At 41.0% G+C, this 25,195-nt stretch overlaps 1 protein-coding gene across 1 annotated transcript in view; it reads left to right on the top strand.

The window, feature by feature from the left end:
* Positions 1-10,197, top strand: part of OSBPL3 (oxysterol binding protein like 3) — an 88,928-nt gene extending 78,731 nt beyond the window's left edge. Inside the window, exons 19-24 of the mRNA XM_086742527.1 lie at positions 547-625; positions 2,684-2,828; positions 4,153-4,297; positions 4,953-5,079; positions 5,659-5,781; positions 7,156-10,197. Of these exons, the coding sequence (XP_086598653.1) occupies positions 547-625; positions 2,684-2,828; positions 4,153-4,297; positions 4,953-5,079; positions 5,659-5,781; positions 7,156-7,252 (716 nt within the window). The 3' untranslated portion in view covers positions 7,253-10,197. The remainder of the gene's footprint in view (positions 1-546; positions 626-2,683; positions 2,829-4,152; positions 4,298-4,952; positions 5,080-5,658; positions 5,782-7,155) is intronic.
* The last annotated feature ends 14,998 nt before the right edge of the window (positions 10,198-25,195 follow it).

The raw sequence follows: 25,195 nt of genomic DNA, 5'->3' as shown, positions 1-25,195 counted from the left end.
AAATGATGTGAGACTTGGACATGTCTTTCTGTGATTCAGACAACATTTTAAAAGGCCAATTATACTTACAGAGGAAGTTGGACTAAATGCCTCTGCAGTTTTGTGCCCTTTGAAACATTCTCTTGCTTCTTCGCTGTGGACGTTCTTAGTTGCTATATTTTTGTATTTGAAATTCTGCTTTTGTTTTTGGAAATGTCTGCATTCATTCACTAGCAACTGAATTGCAGAGAAATACAGGCTGTCTAGAGCTTATTCAAATTCCTCTCTTTTGAAAAAGTTTTTGAGAGAGAGCTTTTAAACTTCTGTTACTTTGCTACTCAAGTAACCAATAATATAATTAAAAAAAAAAAACAAAAAACAAAACAAACAAAGAAAAACAAATCCAAAACCTTGTTCAAGGGTCCACAGTATTCTTTGAACGCTGTTATTATGTTGCACTTTGTTACTTTGCATTTCTTTAAAATAAAGTAGAATCCAGAAACAGATTGATTCACCCATGCCTATGACTAAACTTGTCTTTTTCTTTTTTAACTCTTTCTATTTCAGATGTAAGATGGAAAAACAAATTCTGGGGAAAGTCCATGGAAATTGTTCCAGTTGGAACAACGCATGTAACTCTTCCAGCGTAAGTGCTGCGGTCTTGCATTGCTGTTCACACACAGGCACAGACATGCTTGCAAACACTGGCACCACATTTATCCAGATGGGAACAAGCTGTGCTGTGCTGTATTAGACCGTGGGAAGAATTGATGATTATGATTTAGTTTAAAAAGAACAAGAGGAGAGGGGAAAAAAAAGAAAAAAAACCCAACAAACCAAAACCAGAAGCATGAAAACAGAAGCACTAACTCTTTCAAAGGTTATAAAAATAAAAATATTAAATAAAAAACATCACTCTTGTGTATCTTGAGAAAAACAAAGTTGATGTTTTCATACTTCATACATTTTAAACTCACAGGGGGAAAACTGCATGGTAGAGGAAACTGAATTCTTTTGCTTGAATATGGCTTTGGGGGAGGGTGTGGTGGTGGCGTTGTTCCGGTCTGTTGTACCGATATTTATATGGACCCTAACACCACGGGATCCTGGTCTCTAGGTGAGGCCAATAGCCATCATCACTGCATAAATAATTACTGTAAGTGATAAATAGAACCAGTTGCATATCTGGTGTAGTTAACTACAGTAGCACTGTAGTTAAGTGTTGAGTACGGTTTAGTTAAAAAAAAAAAACAACCTGCAGTGTTTCTATGCTGTTGACTTGTCAGAGTGCCCATTATAGATAAACAATTAAGATCCCTTAAAATTTGGCCTATATCCATCATGTTTGCAGAATCAGAGGCCTAAAGGTTGAGTAGTGTTCTCATTAAATCTGTTTTCCAAAGAGAGTCTATAAAATTTTTTATTTTACCATCTGAAAAAAAAAAATAAAATAATTTAAGATCCCAGTATTCATCAGACTAAGCAACTAAGCATGTCTTTTAAGTGGGTAAAATTGTGATATAGTAAGGTAGTAGCCAAAAGATTATGTATAAAACGTGTTGTGTTCATACCAGCTAGCCAAAGCTGTGGAGTGAAAGGTCTTTAGGATGTGAGGAGGGTTCAGAGGCAAGGTAGCTAATAGATTAGGGCCCACGCTGGGCTGATGAACTGGAAAATATGTGCTGGTTTGTATCGGTGTGTATCTGATACAGAATTGGGTAGGAAAAAGGTACTGAAGCTATAGGCAAAAATGAAACATTAGTATAAGGTTATTTCTGGAGCAAATACAGTATTTTTAGCATGCATGACAGAGCATGTGACATGCAAGTAGGGGCAGGAACGCAAGTTACTGTGGGGTAAATTGGCCACATATCTGCTAGTCTGTAAAAACTGTCCATGCACATGCTCTTACAAAGCAGTAAGTGAAAGCAAGCGATTAAGGGGAGGTAAGAAAAGATTCCAATACCATCATGGGATGTGTGCAAGGCAGGTGCTATGGGGACACTGGTGCTTTGTAAGTTTACCATTTACCTTACCAGTAGCAACTTGGCTATCAATACCCAGAACAAATTGTAGAATATATGTCTTCATGAGACTTTCCTTTTCTTGAGGTTTTATAAAGCTGTTTTATAAGAACATCTACTTCTTTAATAAAAGGTATAATGTTGTATTACATATTGGTACTTGTTCATCTCTCTCTGTCTGCTATATTCCCGTGTGCAGCTGCATCTTGAACTACCTGGTGAGAACTTTTGCTCTTGCCTGAAGCACACACATAGGCTCCACCTTGAGAGCTTGAGCCAAGCTCATTCCACTCAATAAGTCTTCTGATGACTCCAGTGGCCCATGGCCTTGTGTTTTCAGTTGTCACCGTGTTAAAAGCTGTGAAATGGGCATTTCAGCCAGTAGAAGATATTAGAATTGTTACTTTTGGAAACTTAAAAATAGGAAAGAGGGACAAGTAAATTGAGAGAGAACTGAATTCAAGACCAAAGTTTATAGCAGAAGTGAAAAGGGTTTTCTAGGATTGTTGTCATACGGTTTGTTTTTGAGAAGGTGTGGGACAAGAAGACAAGGTATTCCGGGGAAAAAAAAAAAGTTTTGTGGGGTTTTTCTAGTCAAGATTTCTGCAATTTTTTTTCACAAGTTTATGAGCTCATTTGAATATGGCATCACATTTTTCTTGTGTGTATTTTTCTTACAGTTTTAAAGACCATTTTGCATGGAACAAGGTGACATCTTGCATCCATAACATCTTAAGTGGGCAAAGATGGATTGAACACTATGGAGAGATCATCATAAAAAATCTTAACGATGACGCTTGCCACTGCAAACTGACTTTCATAAAGGTAATCACAGCAGTAACCACAGCAATGTTGGCAGTGCCTTTTCTAACAGCAGTGAGTGGATGCTCTCTGCTGAAGCTCAGTACAACTGTTTGAGCTCTGTTTTCCTATAGTAGTTGTAATTACCTGGGATTCTTTGAGAAGCTAATTCTGAAGGAATTGCCACTCACTAAGTAGAGCCAGACAAGAAAGAAGCAACAGCTTTCTCAGGTGATAACACTTGAGATGCTGAAAAGTATGTGGAAAGGAAGAAATATGATGAAAAACCTACTCTGTGTTTGATGAGAAGAGGTAGGCACAAGGTGTCTGCTGACAGTGATTTACCACATGCCTCCTGCTAACCCACTGGCATGTGCTGTGGTCGCATTCTTTCAGCAGCTGTAGCTTAGGCAGGGTGCTTCAACCAATGCCCTTTTCTAGCCCTTTACAGATACTTGGAGGAGCTTAAGTGAGAGATCGTGGTGTTACTCACAGCTTTTGCTTCAGTACAAGGCGTCAAGATATGACTTCCTCAGGAAATGCCCTTATAGCTGAAATTAAAATTAGGTTTTGGCAATAGATTAATTTTTCCTAGTAAAGGAAAATCAAGGAAAACCTAAAACAATGCTACGATTTCTAACCTGAGAAACGGTTTTGCAAAGCATGCTAGGAGACTTAGCTTAACCTGCATTTTCTGTATCTGATTGCTGGACAAAGACTGTGCTTACATAGAAAAAGACCATACAGACACAAGCTAAGTACTTCAGCATACCTATGCAGCATGGCATGCTCAGCAGCAGAAGGAAAGTTTCCTTTTCTTATTTGTTTTCCTGAATACTTGTGCTTTCTAAGAAGCATTACGGTGATCTTTTTTTTTCAGACACTTATTTGAAAGTATTATAATGTATTTGCAGAATTGCATTGGATATTTAGAGTTCAAATTTTAAAGATTTAGAGCCTGCAAATCTTACATCTCTGATATTATAAATTGTCTATAGCAGAGATTACTACCTTCTCTTCCTCTTCTGCAAATCTGGGAAAGATGCAGATAACTAAGTCAGGAGCCAATGTTACCTCTTACTGGGCAAAGTTCAAGGTCAGCCATGCTTCACCTAGTACTGCCTCTATAAAAGGCAAACAAAATAAATACAATTCTCAACATTAGTATTTTAATAAGCTGATTAATTGTACTAACAGCAATTGTTTGCATATGATACTGTAACACACACCTAAATGAATAGCTTTCATTTCAGAAAACCATTCTACAGCACGGTGCTACTGACTTGGCAAAATCACTCACACTTGATCTCCTGTGCACCTTTTTCCCCCTTGTTCCTTTTAATTCTAGGCAAAGTATTGGAATCCAAATGCACATGAGATTGAAGGCAGTGTCATGGATAAAGCCGGGAAAGTTGTCCATCGACTCTTCGGGAAGTGGCATGAAAATTTGTACTGTGAGACCACTTCATCTTCAAACTGCATATGGAGAGCAAGTTAGTGATCAGAACGTCAGATCTGCTTGAGAATAAGCTTACTATTTTCATCTCTTTATTAGGCCCCAACTTTTTGTTATTTCTATATGGAATATTAGATTTTTTTTTTCAAGCATTTAAAATTTAGACCAGAAGAAATAATTTAATATAAATAATATGCAGAACTTAATCCCATCGCTTCCTGCATTTTCTCCATTCTCCCTCATTTTTGTATTTGGGCATGAAGTGGGTATTGAGGACTCTAAAAGGAAGGGGAAAAAAAAGGAACAAAATCCCCTGCTTTTTATATAGAGAAGTGTTGTGTATTTCATGTATTAAACATTGGAGGATAGTCCACAAAGCTCAATGACAGCCATATCTGAACTTCTTCCAACCTTGTGGGGTTTTGTCTATTGTAGCTTGAAAAAGCACTATGATAATAGCATGGCCCTCATCACAATTGTGCTCTGATTCAGCTGGGAGAACAGAATTCTGGTTTGTTGTGGTGCAGTTATCAAGGGTGTTGTTGTCTTTTGGCACATTATTAAAAATTTCTTATTCCCCCAGCACTGGAACTGTAGTTCAGATGAACAAATGACTGAGGGGAGCTTGGAATTTTTCTTCTAAAGATAATAGCATTTAACTGGAATTCCGAATGTACTCTTTTCTTCTGTAGATCCAATGCCTAAAGATTATGAACAGTGGTATGGATTTACTCAGTTTGCACTGGAGTTAAATGAACTAGACCCACAAACTAAGTCATTTCTCCCATCCACTGATACACGTTTTAGGCCAGACCAAAGGTAAGAAGTTTTAATTTTAAGTATCTTCCTCAAATAGTTCTTAATCTTCTGTACACTAAGCTCAGACTATTTTGTGTAGATTAGATACCTATAGTATATTTCTATTTCTACATTAATGTGCATCTGAAACAGACATTTTAATCACTTATCAAGAGATGGTCTAGTCATTATGGACCAGTGCAGTGTTTCCTAAAATTGGCTCTTGGATGCTTCTAGGTAACTGCCTTTCCAAAGATGTTAAAACTTTAGTACGTTAGGTACTGAATGTTAGGCATACTGTGTTTGAATAGGCAAAAACTGAGACATTTTAAAAGTTTTTCTGCAGTGGAATTTCTGCTGTTGCTAACTTCCAAGTAAAAGAATATAATCTAACACTGACTGAGCTTGTTATGAGAGTTACTTTTCCTTAAGTGCTTTTTGATAGTGCAGTTGTCTGCAGATGTAGCTGTTTACCTTTGAAACACTGTGAACTGCCTGCTGTAGAAATTAGATTCTGGAGCTCTAGAGGGCCTGGCAAAGATGGGGGACAAGAGCACCAATTGTGACACTTACCGTCACTTACCACTGCTGGTGCTACAGGTTTCTAGAAGAAGGGAATATTGAAGGAGCTGAAATGCAAAAGCAGAGGATCGAGCAGTTACAGAGAGAACGACGGAAGGTGCTGGAAGAAAACAATCTAGAGCATCAGCCTAGATTTTTCAGGTACTATCTAATAATTAGCATATACTATCATTTATTGAAATTCTTATTATGGATCTGGTTCTAAGTTGCCATAGAGCAGGATCCATTTTTTTTCCAGGTTTCTTCTTGATTTTTGTACTTTGGCAATGTAGAACACTCCAGACTTAGTTAAAACTCAGAGTCATATATTGCTTTTTCATTAGTGCATCCCTGAATTTCTTTCTATTTTTTTTGCCTTGATGGTGATTGATATTTAGTCTACATTTGAATTCGCCTGAGGGAATGTAGCATCTTTGATTCTTTCAAGCAAGGTGAAGTAGCTGGATTTGGCTTAATTACTTCTGCTGAACTTCTGCTGAACTTCTGCTGAATTCAATGGGATTGTCTTGTGCAGAAATGTGACGAGTTGGAGCCTGTCATCCCCAGGGCTATTTTTGAACATGTTTCCTCTATTTTATGGGAAGAGAATTATCATTCAGAGGGCCCATTATTTCTTCCTTTTGTAAATCAATTAACAGGAGACTTCAGCCATTGAAAGGCAAAAATGAATGCTAGTGAGGACATGGCCTTTTGCCCTCCAGCTTCTCTGTTCTCCTGCAGTGACAGAGTTGGAGCCAAGGTGACAGTGACACCTACTAAAGAGAAGCAGATGTTGTTTCCAGTAGGATAGAGGCAAAGTCTAATACTTTGTAATTGTATATTCACAAGGAGAATTGTGAACAAGGACAAGGATTTGAATCCTCACAACGAGGATTTGAAAATTGAGATTTGTGCTGTAGATTTAAATAACCGAATAAAAGAATGTAATTACTATATAGCAAAAGTGTTACCCACTGTTACAGTAGATATGAATTATGCATTTGGCTTTTCAATAGTGATTTCTCTCTTCAACAAATCACGATCCTTGATTTACTTAAAAGAATAATTGGCTCTTGTGCCAGAAATGTTGCACACTGGATTAAAAGCAGACCACTTCCTTCCTGCCTAGTGCGATGAGTCTCTTGACTGAGAGCTATAGGCTCTCTTTATGCAGTAGCCGTGGTGCGCCATCTTTGGCGAGGTTAAAGGGAAGTTTCCAATTTCCATTCAAAGCTGCCTTTGAGACCACGAAATAGACCTAGACTGTAGGTTTTAAGTGCTAAACACTGGCTTGTGACAGTGGAATAAGAGTGTTGATCTCAGCTGAACACAAGGCTACTGAGGTGTGTCTCCAAGGCAGACACACCAGTTTGACTCTCCAAGCTGTACTGCCTTGTTTGAAGGCTGTACTGAGTTGCACTGCACCTGGTTCATGGGCTGGACTGGGTACCTGCACATAGTGCCACAGTGCATTAGACAGCATTTTTACGGAAAGTATAAGCTTTACAGTTAAGACATTTGTTTAATCTTTCATAGGAAATCCAACGATGACTCCTGGGTAAGCAATGGAACCTACATGGAACTTAGAAAAGAACCTGGTTTTTCCAAACTGGACAATCCTGTCCTCTGGTGAAAGAGGAGCTAAGTGAAGATATTCTGTGCTGTATTCTTGTATCTGATGTAAAAGAAGTATGTATAAAACATATCTATATATATACATCTATATATATATATATATATATACACACACACACATATAATATATGTGTGGGGTGTGTGTATGTGTGCAAGTGTGCATATCTCCAAAATTGTGCTTAATTTAGAATCTGATAATTCATTTGTTTCCTTTACTCTGACTATTGCAGTGATTGTTTGAATGTATAAATACCCTAACTTCTTTTTATAAAATATTTAATAAATAGTACTGAATGTTAACAGCGAAAGGAAAAAAGAGGAGCTTTTACACTACTTTTCCAATGTGTAATAATGTCAGTTCTGAGTTAACTTATGCCTTATTGAATTGCATTGGAGACAGTAGCATCAGCATCCCCTAGCTGTGCTGAGAAATCAGAGTGCAAGCCTTAGTAACTCAAACTGTAAGTAGGCTTCCACAATTCAAGGAGTAGTTCAGCTGTTTCTGGGCTGGTATAAATTACTGAAGCAGATTATCAGCTGATGCTGGAATGTGAGTATGGTCTTTTGCTGCCTGTAGAAAAGACTTAAATACGCTTTTGTTTCTATTAGCTGCTTTCTTAGCATTACAGAAGAGGTAGTTTTGAGCTTACATCAGTGGTTCTACTGCCTTATAAATAAACTGCATCCAGCTAAATGTAGTGCTAGAAATTCAGAAATCGCCGAAATTTTACACTGCGAAAAACTTCCACTTCAGATTTATGGTCCCCAACAGGGCAAGAGGAGGAGACCTTTTGTATATACTGCTTGAGCACTGACTAGATGAAGCAGCTCTCTCTTTTTCCAGTAAGTAAAATCTATACAAAGCACGAAATCCTGTGCTTCCAATGCTTCATTTGTTTTAATTAACCTAAAAATTGCAACAGTAAGACTTTTTAAAAAGTAAGCAAACTGATTGTTTTAAGCTAGAAATCTTTTCTTAGTATTTTGATATTTTCTACCTCTTAAGAAATAAACAGCATATTTAAGATCTTATATTTAAAAAATGACCATCTGCCTTATGGAGAAGTGTATGGAGTCTTTGATCTTCCTGTTTGTTTTTGTTATGTTCAGATAAATATTCAAGTGTCTTGCACTAAACCAATTGCATCTCTTTCCTGTAATTTTATACATATGGCTAGATTTGCGAAACTACTAAACCATAGGTCAGAAATCTAGCAGGAAACAAATGTAACAGAAGTCGCACGTTGGAATTAAGATTATAGCAATGGGCAGTATTTTTTTTTTCTTCCATCAAGTCACAATGCCACAGTCATTAACAGAATAATTTGCACTCCTACCTATCTGCAACTCAAGCTTGACCCATGATTCTTCAAGTCTGTTCTCTGTGTCTGTGACTCTGGCAACAACGCAGCTTCCAAGTTATAGGTCTATTTCCTGTCACCACCACCCCCCCCCCCTTTTTCTTTCTCTTACATGCCACTTCAATGACACAAAACAAACCCAAATGTTGTTCGAATGTTCAACTGGCTTATGCTGGAACAATTGGACAATGACATGTATAAGGGAAACTCCTAGGGGGACTAGTATCTTAGAAAAGCTTGCACTTTACTGTGTGCAGCATTGTTCTAAAGAAAATCCATTAAAAAATGGATCCATGTATGGATCCATGTAACTAACATGAAGGAAATACTATGAATGCTTCCATTTTAAACCAAATCTGTCATGTCAGATCAGATGTATATTTGAATTTTGCTTTCTGTTACCTTGAAACCCCATTGTTTTAGAGGCAGATGCTTTTTCACCATTTTTCACTGCCCAGGAACTCTGCCTCACTATCATTTTTGTAATTTATTACCAAAGAAGTTAGCATAATTCTTTGTATTTAATACATCTTGACTACCATGCCAGCAGCTTACAACAAGGCAAGGTTCACATCAATATGAAGACAAAATCTGGGCTTTGATTCCAAAGGAAATCTTAACCTTTGGGGACTATTTGTCTTTTCAAGGAGAGTGATGATCTCTTCATGGCTTTGCTTGTTCCCTTCCTGTGTTTTATTCTTGTATTAACTGTCAAAACTTGACAGCATAGAAATGAGTTTATATTTGTAATTATCCTTCCTGGTGGTAATTACCATTTATACTAAAAGTAACATTCATTCAACAAAAGAGGGTAGGGGAAATTTCAAAAAGCTTTTAAGAAAGGGAGCAAAATTTGTGGAGGATGCGTTAAACTTGCTCATCGTCATATTTGGCAGCTGCTGTGATTACTGTCTGATTGGATTGCTGGGTTTGTATTTTCTATGCATGGAGAGGATTTCCCCGTACTTTGTCATATGACCTAATAGTGGTCAGCATCTGAAATTAAAGGATTAGAGACCAAAAGTCAAAGTTAAAGAATTGTAATGCATTACGATCAGCAGGTGTTAAACAAAACTAATCTCATATTGGCTGTTTGAGTCATTTTTGAGAAATCAGACTGGCAGTGTTGCTTTGCATCTTACAATTGAAAATGTCTAAAATACATTTGATTAATGACAAGAAGAATTGGGCTGAGTAGTGCCTTATATAAAATTTTCTTCAGCAAAATTCCTGTATCAAGAAGGTAAATTCCAGAATTTTACTATCATGTCCAGAAAAATAATGCCTGAGAATAATCCAGAGCATTTCTTAAATACATGAAGCAAAATCATTGCACAAGTAATAGCTCCTTTTGTAAATCGCTAATACACATCTGCAAAACACGATGTAACCAGTTGTGAATGATCCTCTGACCCCATGTTTCCAACCGCAGTATAGTTGTCCCTGCTTAGTTTTGTACAAAACAATTGCATTTAGTTGTTAAACTTCTGTCAACTGTATATTAAGAAATGGAAGAAAATTGTCTTGATGTTACTTGTGTGTATTTCTGCATAAAAATATATTAATCATTCACAAACCTTAATATACTCTATACAGTTATTCTTGGTAAAATATGAAATTTTGGTAATTTTCTTCCCCAAAACTTCAGATGCGTTAATGGGTACAAAACTTGTATTAGCTTTCTGCAATATAACTAAGACAGCTGTTTTTAATAACTGACATTGAAGGAATTTTTTCCCCAATTTCTACCCTGAATGGTAAGAAGAATTTTATCAGGCAACTTACTGCTTCCTTTTATACGCAGCAGTGATCCCCAACCTGTTTAGCTCAAGGGATCGGGCTTAAAATTTCCTGATAATCACTGCCTGCTGTTATAGCTTTCTTATTTGATTACTTTATAAACATTACTTAATATTCTTTTGGAGGACAGTTTGAGAAGCAGTCATCTAAAGCACTGCCTTTCTTTGTGTATCCCTTCAGAAAGTAAAATGCTCATTATGACGTCAAGATGATGGAGCCAGCTCAGGCCTTTGGGTGTTAAAACGCTGGCTCAGTTTTCAATTTACACAGCAAAGAAAGAAAAAAATTCCAGTGAAATAGTGATCATAGAAACAGAAACTCACAGCTCTACTTCCAGATTTGTGGACTTGACACTTAGTTTCTGATTTACATGTAAGTTTGGGATTATGAAACAGCATAACTTGTTTAGGAGATGTTGTGGTTTTGTTTGGTGAGGGGGGGCCTAAGGTGGCAGCTTCTGTAGGAAACTGCTAGAAGTTGCTCCCCTTTGTTCAGTGGACTCGGCCGGGCCTAGGGCGGGCCCGCTGCTGGCCAGGGCGGAGCCAATTGGTAGCAGAATGTTCCATGATAACACCTCTGCGATAACTTATTTAAGAAGGGGGAAACAGGAGGGAAAAAAAAAAAAAAGAGAAGATGTGAAGAAGCTGAGCGGGGTCAGAGGCGCAGAGGGGGAGGCTCAGGCCTGGTGGGCCTTGCAGGCTTCACCCTCTGGCCTCTCGCCAGGCAGCCGACTGGGCCCAACTCGGCCCTGCCCGGCTGCAAGAGGTGGAGAGGAGATGAGATGGATGATGTGAAAAGATTCTGAGAAGCATCTGCCAGCCTGTTGTGAAGAACTTTTCTTGTGAGAGGAACAGCTGCAGACACCAAGGTCAGTGAAGAAGGAGGGGGAGGAGTAATGTGGCTCCTGGCCAAGATTCCCCTGCAGCCTGTGGTGATGACCATGGTGGAGCAGGTTGTCCCCCTGCAGCCCATAGAGGTCCACAGAGGAGCAGAGATCCACCTGCAGCCCGTGAAGGACCCCACACCGGGGGAGGTGGAGGCCTGAAGGCAGCTGTGGCCCGTGGAGGGCCTGCTGGGGCAGCTGTTCTGGAGAGACTGCACCCGTGGAAGAGATGACCCACGCCGGAGCAGTTCCACGAAGGACTGTGGCCCGTGGGAGGGACCCCACGAAGGAGCAGGGGAGGAATGTGAGGAGTTCTTCCCCTGACTATGAAGCAGTGGCGTAAAACAACGCGTGATGAACTGACCGCAACCCCCATTCCCTCTTCCCCCCTGTGCCGCTCGGAGCGGGGGAAGGTAGTAGAGATAATGTTAAGCTTGGGAAGAGGGAGGGGTAGAGGGAGGTTATCTTGTTCTCTGTCTCATTATCCTGCTGTTTGTAGTAATAAATGAATAGTTTTCCCCAAGTTGAGTCTGTTTTGCCTGTAATGGTAACTTTAAGGATTTTCTCCCTGTCCTTATCTCAAACCTCGAGCTGTTTTTTCTTATATCATCTCCCCCTTTTCTCTCGGAGGGTGGGGGGAGTGAGAGAGAGACTGCGTAGTCTGGTCCCGATCAGGGCTGAACTACGACAGGAGGCTACTTTTGGTAGCATAAAGTGGCGTTTAGACTAAGTGGAGCTGGAGCGCACCATTAATCGTTGCATTCCTTTCTGAATCTCTGCTCTCTTGAGGTATGCTTTATGTGTTACTTTGCCAGCACTGATCTCCTTTTGAGATGCTTTTTGAAATACAGATCCAGCAAAATACTTAGGTTCTTTATAGAGAGCTCCGAAAAGTAGATGCATGGGAGGAAGAGTGAAAATAGTGTAAATTTTGATAAGGAAACATCCTAGAGATGTGTTCTTCCACCAAGAAGTTTTCTTTGAAGGACTAGAAGCAGGATTGCTGCTTTTTTTTTTTTTTTTTTAAACTTGGCCCCTGAAGGAGGTTGCAAAACATGCAAATGGTTGCAAACAGCATCACCTTATTCTTCAGCAGTTTAGCGTTGAAGCCAGATCACTGTACAGAAAGGAACACAAATTCATGGGGCCAGAATGTGCAACCAGGGACAGCTTTGGAGTTGCACAAAGGGTGCTGGTCTCAAAAAAAAAAAAAAAAAAAAAACCAACCTTACAAAGACTTCACCCCTTTTGATGCCCCCGAGTTTCCCTCAGCTGTTTACAGAGCTGTTTAGGTTTTATATGTGGCCCCTCATATCTAAAAGTCCTTATTCAGTATCCCATCTTTCTCTTTATTAAAAAAATTTCTGAAGAATAGGAAAATGGTCCACTCTATCAAGCTTTTAAATGACAAATCATGCCTAAAAGCTGTAGTTAAAAACTTTCCCCATAAACCTTGTGGCCTGCTTCTGTATCTTTTCCACTTGCACACTGCAGTCAGACCTGGTAAGGGTAGCGTGCTACAAAAATGTGCAGTTACATCTGCTCAGCGTACTCCTGATTAATGTCTTTGCATCTGCTTTTGTGTAAATCTCTTCTGTTGTCACTCTAGATGACCAGCTTTGTAGAGCAGGAAATTTTCAGCCTATCTTATTTTGTTCAATACAGCTTTTTTTTGTTTGTTTGTACAACTCATACAGAGAGGGCAAGCTGAAGAAGAGTGCAAAACTTGTCCCACAGTGCATTATATAATAGAAGGATGAAATCCAGTTTTTCCACGTAACTGAATACATATTGCAAGGGCTAGAGTCAGATGGTGCTGTTCGAAGGAGTGAAGTTAAAATGAAAAGGTTTTTTTTTTTTTTTGGTTGTGTCTTTCCATTCACGGATTATACCTACTATAAATAAAATTTACAGTATTCACTAGCTCCTTTCTATTTCCTAGCTACTAGTGGGTGCAACTTACTCCAGCAGCTGTGGGTTCATAAGAAACTGCACATTATCTGGCTTATCTGTTGAAACTTAGTAAATGCTGTAACTTATCACCAAATACATTATTGTACTGCTCAGTTCTTAGATGCTGGTTTTGCTGCAGCTTTTGTAAGCAATAAGAGAAATTTTCCACTTAAAATAATTTTTTAACATGTGGCAACTATTTAAGTGGTTTCTCTTTTTATATAAATCTGATGTTTTTGTTGTATAAAACAAAACTGTACTAAAGCTTATGAGAACATTTGGGAGGTCGATTCACAAGAGGTGATGAGCTCCTTCAGCTCCGCGCCTTTGAGATGGTTGGTATCCCTGAGAATCAAGCAGTCTTGTATTTTTGTTAACAGTATTTTACTAGTTCCAGTATTGGAAAAAAATAGCACACGTATGAGATATTACATACACAAAGCTGCTAAATGCTGGATTTGTTGTTTGTTTTGATAGGGCATTAGTGATTTCAGAATGAAGAAAGGTATCTTAGGTGTTAGAATTATCACTGACTTTTAGGTTTTTGAGAAAATTCTCTGTAGTGAGGATCATTCCTGTTTTCTGCTTCACTTACTCCAAAAATTTGTAATGATGTTGGAGCACCTTGATGCACAATTTGATTTATTATTTTTGTCTCTGTAACCAATTTAGTTGGACATTAATAAATCATATTTGTGAAAGGTCATAGAGCACCCTGACTTCTCTCAGGGGGTTGTAAGCATCTTTCTTCAAAGGTTGTTAGCAACAGCTGAAATAAGTCTAGCTGCTGTAGCGATCTGTGCTTTTTACACTTTCGAAAATGGTAAGTATGAAAAAGCTTCCATCTGCTAGAGGTCTTATTTATCACTCTTACAGTCTGTCCAGTAGCTGTGCAGTGTTCCAGTTGTTTACCAGTTACCTGCATGCACTGTCACACGGCTTTTATGCCAGGCACCGGGGCAGGGAAAGGGGTAAGTTGATGGATTCATTTACAGCTGGAAGTTGATTCTTAAAAGCAGTTTTTAGTTGACAGGTGTGCAGCATAAATGTTATGCTTCAGCATGAATGTGGAGACCACAAACCACATGCTTTCCATGAAACAACTTTTAAAAGCAAGGAAACATAGTATTTACTGGATAAAATAAGTAACTGGAAGGAAACGGTATCAGTGTGGTGTTTCTTTCCTCAGAGATGGTGATTCAGGACAGTTCTGCCAGTCAGACCTGAACGATGTCTCATGGTCTCACTGTATGTGTGTAAGATGCAATACGGATGGATTAGGATCTGAAAAAATGTGGGAGTACAGTGAGCATAGCTCCTGACCAACCTGTAATTCCTGACTGCAGTTCTGCAGCACTTCCCGGACTCTGGGTGTACAAAGATTTGATGAAGAGCTGGGAAAACTGGATCAATACATTTGTTACACACAAAATATCTTCAGCTGTTGTTGCACATGGCAGAGTAAGGATAGAGGCCAAAAGACAAACAGCTTTTATAGTGGGAAGAATCAGCTCCTGTTTTTTTGAAATCCAGCCATTCTGTTTCTGTATTGGGTTAAGAACTTTGGAACTTGCTCATCATGTGAATGGGAATCACTTCATTGCTGATTAACGTCATAGAGATCCAATATGCTTTAATTGGTACCTGAAATAACTAGCATTTAGTTCAAGTTGCTGGGAAAATAGCAATTTACAGCAGCAGTAATTTTTTTTTTTTTTTGTAATTATAAAAGGAGGATGGGAAGGGATACTCCTTATTGGTGCCCTAGTTGTGAATATTGAGGGCAGTAGGAACTTCTCTTACAGAGAAATGGATACAGAGTGAATTTCTCATGATCGCCCCTGGAACTAATAACATGCCAAGTACCCACAGTGTGGTCAGTGCTACCCAGACACACCAGGCTGTTCTCCCCTACAGAAGTGTAAGGTAAACTTGTCTCATATAGACCTTGCATCCACTTTGTGTTCAAGCTCAGCTGTCTGTTCATTTTCAGTAATCTCTATTTTAAAATCATTTTGCTTACTGCAGAATGATCCAAACCACCATAGCGTGAGGAAAAACACTTGACAGCTGAGCAAAGCTTGCTCAGCATAGTAACTGACACATGTTGGCGTCTTTTTCCTTTATTTTTTTTTAATACCTCTGTTACATTCCTTTCATATTGCAAACATTGCTTTCCATGCTTAGTTTGTTAATTTTTAGCTTAGACCCCCTCTAGTGCAGGATGCATAAGAATTTGTTCTGTGAGTTTTTAAATGGGATTAAAATCTGGCCAGATACCAAATTCTGCTGTATACTTATGAATTTGTATCTTTGCTTACTCTGTACCAAGGGAAATATTTGAAATTGCTATGTGTAAACCCTCATTTGAGGTAAATGAACATTGCTCTACTGAGCTGAGTATAACTGAGGCTTAAGTTAACTGAGAATTTGACTCTGTGGGTTCATTGATGTAAGTTTTTGCAGGCTCTTGGAACAATAATAAATTCCTGGAGGACAAGATGTATATGAACATCAGCTGATGTTTCTGTCTGTAATTTCACAGACTTCAGGAACTATTGTTTTTCTCCAAGTGTTAAGGCATTATTTCTCTTTGAGGATTTTTTGAACTGATGTTTCACTTGCTATTTTACTAAGACCAGCTGTTAGAATTTGAAAATACTATTTTTTTTTTCTCAGTTAACATTGTTTTTCTTTATTAAAATTCCTTTAATTAAAAAAAAAAAATTCTTTCCTAAATCACAAATATCTTCTAAACTTCTCTTGGGGAAAAAGAAAAAGCCACCATGATAAAGGCTCCAGTAAATCTAGTTTGAATTACTGCAGTACCTGCCTTGAAAAATTCTTTTCTTCTTAGGTTTTATGAGGATATGTCTGCATTGCCTAGATTGCTGCCTAAAGCAAGGAAGCTTATGTAGATTTATCAATAGATAAGAACCTATCTAATAGCTGAGAGAGATTTACTGCTTTGTTTACTCTTAGGTTTGTTATCTTTCCAACCTCTGACGGACTGAAGATTGAGTGAAGTCAAGGGATCATCCTACTTGTAGTCATTGTTTGTTACTTGCACTTCAGTCAGTGAAACATTTTGTGAAAGCAACTAGAGCTATATAATAGCCTAGAGGTTTTTTGGATGGGAAAATAAATTTTCTTATGAAGTTCAAAAACAGTGCACCAAATTCTTAAGTCCTTTCATGGAAAAAACTTCTGCTGAGGACTTTGCCTGAGAGAGAGCACTGCAAGTAGGCCAGTGAATTTTTGAGTTTTGTAGTTACCAGAGGATGGTGAGCCTAGTCCATCCTTAACCTGTCCCCTTTCATTTTGGAGAGAGAGTAAAACTTCAGTCAAAGTTGATGGAGGGCAGAGAACTAAAGGATATTATATTCTCACCTTTTGTGAATATCAGAAACTGGAAAAGAGATCTGGATGTGCCACATTGCAAGAAAGACCACAGCAGGAGCTCCACTGTATTTTATCTAGCTGCAAACTTCCTAAAGCTGATGCTTATGTGAATGCTTTGGTCTTGATACCAACAGGAATTGTTTGTTTGAAATTATGGGGGAAGGAATGAGAGGAAAGAGTATATATTGTTGAAATAAGATTCTCAGTATTGAAGTGTGCAGTCACAAGGTCCTAGCCAAAAGAATGACTGTAGTCATGCTTTCCCAGTACCCGTTGCTCATTATTTCCTTTCATACTAACACTTCCTCTCAGGACACAGCTGGTCTTCCTTCTCTCTTAGAAATTGCATTGCTCACATTGTGGAGTACTGGCATTGGTGAGGCTGGACGGTAACTGCGGAAGAACCAAATAAGCCCGAGCTCAAGCTGTAACGTGTCTGTAAGACATTGAAAAGAAAACCTTTGTGAGCTGAAACTAGGAGGCAGCATGTCGTGTTTTAACCCCAGCTGGCAACTAAGCACCACACAGACGCTTGCTCACTCCCCTCTGTTGGGATGGGGGAGAGAATTGGAAGAGCGAAAGTGAGAAAACTCATGGGTCAAGACAAAGACAGTTTAACAGGTAAAGCAAACACTGCGCACACAAGTAAAGCAAAACAAGGAATTCATTCACTACTTCCCATTGGCACCAGATGTTTAGCCATCTCCAGGAAAGCAGGGCTCCATCATGCATAGCAGTTGCCTGGGAAGACAAAATGCCATCACTCTGAATGTTTCCCCCCACCCCCTTCCTTCTTCCTCCTCCAGCTTTTATGGTTGAATGCAATGACATATGGTGTGGGATATCCCTTCGTCCGTTGGGGTCAGCTGTCCCACCTGACTCACCTTGTAGTAGCAATGCAGCCTCACAGCTCCTCAGGACCCTCTGAAGCCAGTGGCTGCTTTGCTGTTTGTGGTCTTCTCCTCAGTGCATCTGCTACTTTTGTGGGCCATGGCCTGCTTCACAGATCTCTAAGCAAAATCCTCAATTTCTGTCTCTGTGGGTACAAAAAATGCATTTACTTTGTTCCACACTTGTTTAGTTCTGAAAGAGAGATTGAGCTGACAGCTAACAGGTACTGAGAATGGTGGTTAAGGAGTTGCAAAATTACTGGGAAATAAAACAAAAGAGGCATAAAAACCAAAAGGAAGAGACGACGTTTGTTTTAAATCATAATAAAGCTATTGCTAGAAATGTAGTAGATGAAAACATGCATCTGGTGTTATTTGATGAAATATTAATGTTAGCTTCTGAACATTTTGCAAGGTTTGACTATGGCTGTGCTCCAGTTCTGTGTCAGTGTAATACAAACACCATCCGTCCGGATGCGCTGTGAGGAACTGCAATTGCATCCTGTGGATTCTTCGGAAAATTCTGCCCAAATCATTTTCTCCCACAGTTGGATAGTGAGTGTTTTTGAGGGTTCTTCTGCATACAAATCCATTCAGAGGATGCAAGAGGAATTGTGTGAACCAGAATAAACCTGGGGAGCTGATCATAGAAAACTGTTCCTTACTGTCAGCTTTCCTCTGTACAGGCAGCTTCAGTCATAGGCTCTTCCCCATTGATCATTTAACTCCTATTGTTTTACCAGTTTTGTCCTAAACTTTCTCTGTATTCTTTAGATGTGCTTTCCTTGATTCTTCCATTCACTGCAAGCTTGTCTATAAGTAACAAAATCAATACAACTGCACTGATTTTAGGATCACATTTTTTATTGATCTGAAAATGTAACAGTGGAACAATTACGAGTGGAAGCACAATTTATTAAGTCAATGCATATTATGTAATCATTTACAATCAGTTGTACCTGACTGCCCGTAGTACGAGGCACTGTACAACTACACTTTAAATAGTGCCGTGTGCTGTACAGTTATATTTTAAAGAGTGCTTACAGTCTGAAAGGTGTATGTTTGCAGACATACAAAGAAAAAAAAAAGTCTGATTTTTTGGAGGCTCAATGATACATATCCTCTGTTTGCAAAGTTTCATTGGAAAAAAAAAAAAAACCTAATATTTGTTGTTATAATACAGTTCGTCATTTGACTTTCTAGGTCCTGTTGCAACTGGCTGAGAACTTGAGATGTAAAAAAAAAAGAAGAAAAATTGAGAAGCATAGGGAATAAGCTTCACTTCAGATTTTATGACTCATATTTTTTAGGTTTTTGTAGTTTAATGCGGAATAATATGCTGTTAAAATAACTTTATATAGGACCTACATAAATGTTTGGGGCTCCTACACAATAGTTTGATAGCCATTCCTTTTGGCTAATTTATGAGGAAGTCCTACTACTGAATAGCTTGAACAATATAGCAGCCAGATGGTTTTTGATAAAACATTAATGAGACCAGATGGTTCATAATAAACTATTATGGCAAAAGAGTTTTGAGACATGCAAGAAACCTTATCTATTCCTAAGTCTTCATTTATCATGATTGTAAAAGAAATAAAGTTATGTGGTTGTCATCTAACCTACGGTTTAAAGCTAGAAGTACTTTGTTCATGCAGCTTCATGCAAAATGTCCTCCATATTATTGTTAGAGACGTCACTAGATGAGTCCTTAGGTAACCATGATGTATTAGACATGATCCTATCCTACCCTTTCTGACAATTTTCTTAAAATCATGGGAAAATCATCAAATAGTCACAAGGTTTTCATAAGTAGACCTTTAGAGTTAGAGCTACCCTAAAACACAGCCACCACGGGTGCAAGAGAGCTTTTACAGTGACAGAGGGGAGCCCTGTGCCACAGCGCATGTACTACAGAAAGGCGGATAACAGCACCATTTCCCCCCGCGCCAGCATCAATACTCAAGGCACTGAGATCTGACCGAGTTCAGCAAGCATGCTGTATGGATTATTCTGAACATGTCTGCCTCCCTCATTCTTCTGTGTCTCTCAGCGTGGCACTCTCCATTTGTCCTTCCAAAGGTCTGAAAGATCCAGATCTTTTTTCCTCATATTGGTCCCTAAAAGTAGCAGAGCTGAACCTGACAACAAAGCAGAGACCCTCTAAATAGTTGCCAAACTCATCTCACAAGCAAAATCTTCAGATGGTTAAAGATGCCATCTTCCCATCACCGCTGTCAAGAGCCGAATGGACAGAAGCTCACACAATGGTAGGGAAATGCAGCAGAACGGCTTTCCGGCTGCTTGGAACTCAGATGGTCCCTCCTGGTTTACTGCACCCTCCCAGCAGTCTCCGAAGCAGGACACAGTAACTTGCTGTTGGCTAAGCCTGTCAGTAGCTGCTGGCACTGCTGAAGGGCTGATGACAGCCCAGCCAGCAGGAGGGAGAAAGCTGTTGTTTGCAACAGGAAATGTTTTGGAGGACTGAATGGTATAGGTGAAAACTACAGAGCATCCCACCAAACCAGGAGATGAATTTTAATGTGAAATACAAATGAGGCTGGTTGGTTGATTTGAAAGAAACAAACAAACAAAAAACCTGCTTAGATATTTTATTTTTGCAAAAGGAAATGGGGAAAAAAGAAGTTCATTCTTTTGCTCATGACTTGGCTTATGTTGCTGGACACCTTTAAAAAGATTTGCTACCCCAAGTATCCTTCTTTGCTAAGTGGAAGCCCAAAACAGTTTGACACTTTCTTCCCATTTCCTCCACAGGACTGAAACCAGCAGACTCTTTTGTAGCCAGTGTAAGGGTTTTAAAAAAGCCTAGTATGCGGCAACAGAGAGCTTTGGACAACGTCCTGACACATCAGTGTACAAGCTGAATTTCAGTGAGCGCTTTCTAGCCAGGCTGGATGCAGCCTGAAACAACTCACTGAGGGCTGCAAGGCATTATACACCATTGGTAGTGCTGTAAATACTGACCACGTGAAAGCACTTAAAAAAGTTTTTAAGACAGAGACAAAAAAAAAAAAAAGCAGCCATTTAAGACATTTCCCTTTGCAGACAATTTTGGACATACATCCTCATGTCAATGGTTGAAAAAAATAAGGCCAGATTATGCCATCATACAAAAAAAAATAAATTTAACACCAAACGGTTATAGGATGCAAAGGCCTTTTCTGTACCTGGTAGGAATAACCGTTCTGCAATGCTGACATCTTGTGGTGGCTCACTCAGCGATTTCTTATCTTAATATCAGCCTGAGGAATTTCCCACAGAAGTGTGAAACTATTGTGTTGGTTGTCTTTCCCTTTCAGACTACTATCTTTTGTGTCATTACTCACTTATTATGTGCATTACTCATTTTTTGAGTTGTGGCTGTGAAGTTCTTGTGTCGCTTGTCCCATTTATTTAAATGACGTAGCCAAATATTGTCCCGTTCCAAAAGCAGTTTGTCCCAGAGGCAAAAGTTTCTGGTTTTCTCCTTCTGCTCTTTCTGCAAGAGGACATTCTCATGCAGGAGTAATGCAGAAGTGATGCACTTCATGCATCAACTCAGGATGGAGTACGTGGCAGACAGATCCCAGCACAGACCACGCTCACAATGTGTATTCTCTGGTACGATGTTCTCCCTGCTGGCATTCCAGTCACTCATGAAGTAACCGTGCGCTGTGAGTTTTGACAGTCCAGTACACCTGAAGAGGATTTCCACAAAGACTGAAGGTGGGTGTTCGATCCTAAGTGTCTCCTGTTTGCAGCCAGTTTTGGTAACAGTCTTTGAAGCCTCTAAGTTAAAATCGCTGCATAGCCCCAAAACTGTTTGCTAATACCCAGACCTGTACTTTTCTCTTCTAATTAATGAGAAGCATCTGAAAACTATCCCATGTTGACTTGTGTCTTTCAGGTGGATAGAATATTTCTGCTCAAAGTTTTTTTTTTCTTGAAAAGATGGAAATATTCCTGGTGTGGGCACCCTTCATTTGGTGTGCCTGCAACCGCTGATAACGTCCTTAACATGACTAGCAAGTTTCATTCTTTTTCTGTGTCCTCCCTCCCTAGTGGATATTTCCATGGTAATGTGGTTGAGTGCAACTTCCTGACTCGATTTCTCAAAATATGCTTTAGCAGACACTTGCATATGAAATGAATCACACATTGCCACTCCTTGGAAAAACACATGACAGCTGATGAAACGTGTGCTATTACTGGCCACTGTGGGAGATTATTACTGGAGCTAGCGATTCTGCAGCTCAGTGCTGATCCTAAAAAGAGATCTCCTGAGGATGTGTGGGTGCTTTTTCTCAGGATGAGGCTCTAGGAATGGAGCGTTACACTTTTTTTTATTAGTCCATAAAAAGTAAATTATCACAAAGGCAGACACTTCTGGTAATGCTATTTGTTCAAATTTCTGCAAGCAGGTGCAATCCCAGAAGGGAAATCTATTTATCATTGATTCGTTATCAAGAATGTCACCTGGGGGAATCAGAAATGGATACCAAATTAAAATCTGCTGAAATTAATTGGAAGTTTTGGATAATGTACATAGTTAAACATAATGGAAAAAAATGGATGATACTTTAGCTATATGCATTAACCATTACCTGTCACCGGGACTGTTCATTTAAGGACGTGCAACCTCCCTCTGTTCCAAAGCCCAGGTGTTACTCCATTAAGATCTCGTGATGTGACACTTGTGACTATACCCCGCAGCCCCAAGTGCTCTCTCTTCAAACCACAAGAGAAGCACCTGGACTGCAGCACGGTTCACTTGAAAAATATTTCTTTGATGTTTACTATCTTGAAAAAGTACTCCTTGGGTTTCTTGTTCTTCTGTTGCATTGTTTTCAAAGGGCTGAGATATGGTGACAGAGCTCAGTATTTCATATTGCAAGTTCATGAATCTGCCCCCTGTGCTCCATTCACCGCATTTCTCATTTTCCGCAGTGCTGCTGCTCAAGGTCCCTGGACTGGGGGCCTTGGCTTGGAAGCTCCCATTTGGACCACTGCAACTTTGCAAGGCCAGCGGTGCCAACCCTAAAGGTGCAAAGCTGCAGCCAAAAATGCAGCAGGGCTGTTGCTTCCAGCAGGTTTTGCATGCAGGCCGCTGACCCTCTGCTTTCTGACCATGGGTGATCGAAGACAGATTTGAGAGGATGTCACAAAAATTTCCTTCTTCATTGTGTCGTAAAGTATGACTGTCAGGCAGTTACTAGTAGGGAAAAGCAGCTGTTATCTGTGTTATCTGATGGGAAGCAACCGTTCAAAACCAGCTGTCCCACGACAGGAACAACCAGCCCCTCGCAGGGCCGCAGCCCCACGCAGACACCTGCGGCCGGGCGCCTGTGCCGGGGCGCTGCCCCCAGCACCGCGGCGTGCCCACCATGGCCGGCAGCCCAGGCCGCCCATCCCCTGAGTGCAGCCACCTCACGGCAGCGTTTCCAGCTCTCGGGGAAGAAGAGGCAGGCCCGGTGCGGCCAGGCAGGAGGGATGGCGAGGGAGGTAGAAACCGCCCCGGGGTGTCCCCGGCGAACAACGGCAGCGTCCTGGCCTCTGCCCGCAGGTGCTGGGGCGGCGGCCCTGCGCGGCAACATGGCGGCGGCGTCGCCTCCTCCCGCCTCGGCCCGCGCCCTCCCCGCACGGCCTCAGCACTCGGGCGGGGCCTGCGCTCCCCTCGCCTCGCCCCTCGCCGCGCCACAGAGCCGGCAAGAACCCCCTTGTCTTTTCAGGGCTTCGCCGCCCTGGCTCCTCGCTGAGCTTCGCCCTCGGCACCTCGCCTACGGGGCGCGGCGCGGCTCGGCACACCCCGCGGGCGGGGCTCGCCGCATCCTCAGGGCCCGGCGGCGAGGATCGCCCGGAGAAGCCGTGAGTACGGGAGCGGGGCCAGGGAGGCGGTGAGGGCTGGCCGTGCCCCCCTCCCCAGCGCCCGTTGAGGGACCCCGGCTGCCGCCGCCCCTCCCTTCCCGGTGGATTGAGCCCCTCGCGTCCCGCCGGGGCAGGCGGAGCGGGGCCTCGGCCCCCCGTAAGCCCCCCGCCGCCCCGCCCGGCCCTGTCACACGGTCGGGAGGAGCCGCTGCGGCCTCCTCGCAGGCTGCCGGAGTCCCCTTTCCTTCCCTGTCTGCGTGCCCCCTTCAGCTTCACGGGTAGGGGGAGAACAAGGCTGAAGGGCTGCAGGGCGCCTGTGGGGGTTCTGAGGGGGTTTAAGCGCGGCGCGGCCACAGGAGCGTTTGAGGGGGATCCCTGAGCCCCCTCAGTGGAGGGTCTTGGTAAGGTGGCCAGTGGTTTGCTTACAAAGGATGAGGGCAGCTTGGGCCCGTTCCCAAAGTGTGCAGCACCGGCCGCAGGCCCTCGCGCCTCCACCTCTCGATATGGCACCTGGCAGCCTAGGGGTGAGGGTGCGGTGTCCATTTGGGGTGCCTTGAGACGCCATGGTGTGTGTGGAGTCAAAGTCTTTGGAGGCACATGCTGTACAGTCCTTGAGGGCTACATCCAGGGCTAAAATTTATTAGACGTGTTTTCTGGGTCCATGTGTGTCCAAGTACCGAAATTTGTTGTGTGAACGTCCCTGCTAGGCTTTGTGTATTAGCTTTTACGGCTGTTTTTAAATTTAAATTATCTAGAAAGGAGGTGAAAATAACTATAAGGTTTTGTAATAAAACACACGTCCTACTTGTCGGCACGTTTGCACTTTAGTTGCCTTTCAGCGTAAACTCTGACTTCGTTAGGGTTTGAAGGCCTTTACCACTGCTGCACAGTAGAGTTAATGCGTAACAGCTTTTCTGACACCGTGGCTCCTGCCTGGTCATCTTTGGCCTTCAAGGGTTGTATTTCCTTACAACTTGGATTGGCAAGGGATGTGCTGACATTTGGCGATCCAGTTGTCACCCTCTTCCCAAATTTGCTGTGTACTGTGCCCAGTCTGCTGGGTAATCTTACATTAAATGGAAAAAAAAAAAAGCTTTTTTGTATTTTTTTGTAAAGTGTATGTGTATACAGAATGTAAGAAATACAGGGCAACTGTTGAGAACTTGCTTCTGTGCTGACACAGGTCAGCACTGATTATTTGTAAAATATTTCTTTGGATCTAATGTCCCACTATATAGAGTTAGGGAGCTGTGATGAAGGAAGGAGGGTAAGATTTGTTTGTTTAAGTAAACAAATGAAGTTGTTGTAAATATCTTCACTTGATCTCATCCCCTTCATTGAATAATCTTCCTGTAGCCCAGGTGCAGGCTAATTTTACGTTTCTCGGTAGGCAAGGAAGGTACTCCTCCTTCCTTTTCCACCTTCACGCCTAGCTATCAATCTCCAAGAGTGAGTTCCCTCTGACAGGCTTTCCTACCAGCTTTAATACCTTCCTTTTTAATTCTGCCAAACCAAGCACAGCTCTAACAAAATTTGTAGAGGAAGAAACTCTAAAGGCAGAATTTCTTAATGCTGTGTCTGTAACCGCTCTGTGTCCATTCAGTCAGGATGCCATTGATCCTGGCAGCTATATTAACTCCATGATGTTTGCTAAGGGCAATTCAATTCCTCTATGTCTTTGTTTTGTGAACTGGTGAAACAAGATATTTGGGTGCATTTTAGAATTTGTATTAAAGGCACCATATCCAGAGAGACATAAACAGGAATTTGGATAGATTATTCTTGCT

Source organism: Chlamydotis macqueenii, chromosome 2 (genome assembly GCF_036417535.1).
Source record: "Chlamydotis macqueenii isolate bChlMac1 chromosome 2, bChlMac1.mat, whole genome shotgun sequence".
NCBI lineage: Eukaryota > Metazoa > Chordata > Aves > Otidiformes > Otididae > Chlamydotis > Chlamydotis macqueenii.
This window is presented reverse-complemented; position numbering and strand designations above follow the sequence as displayed.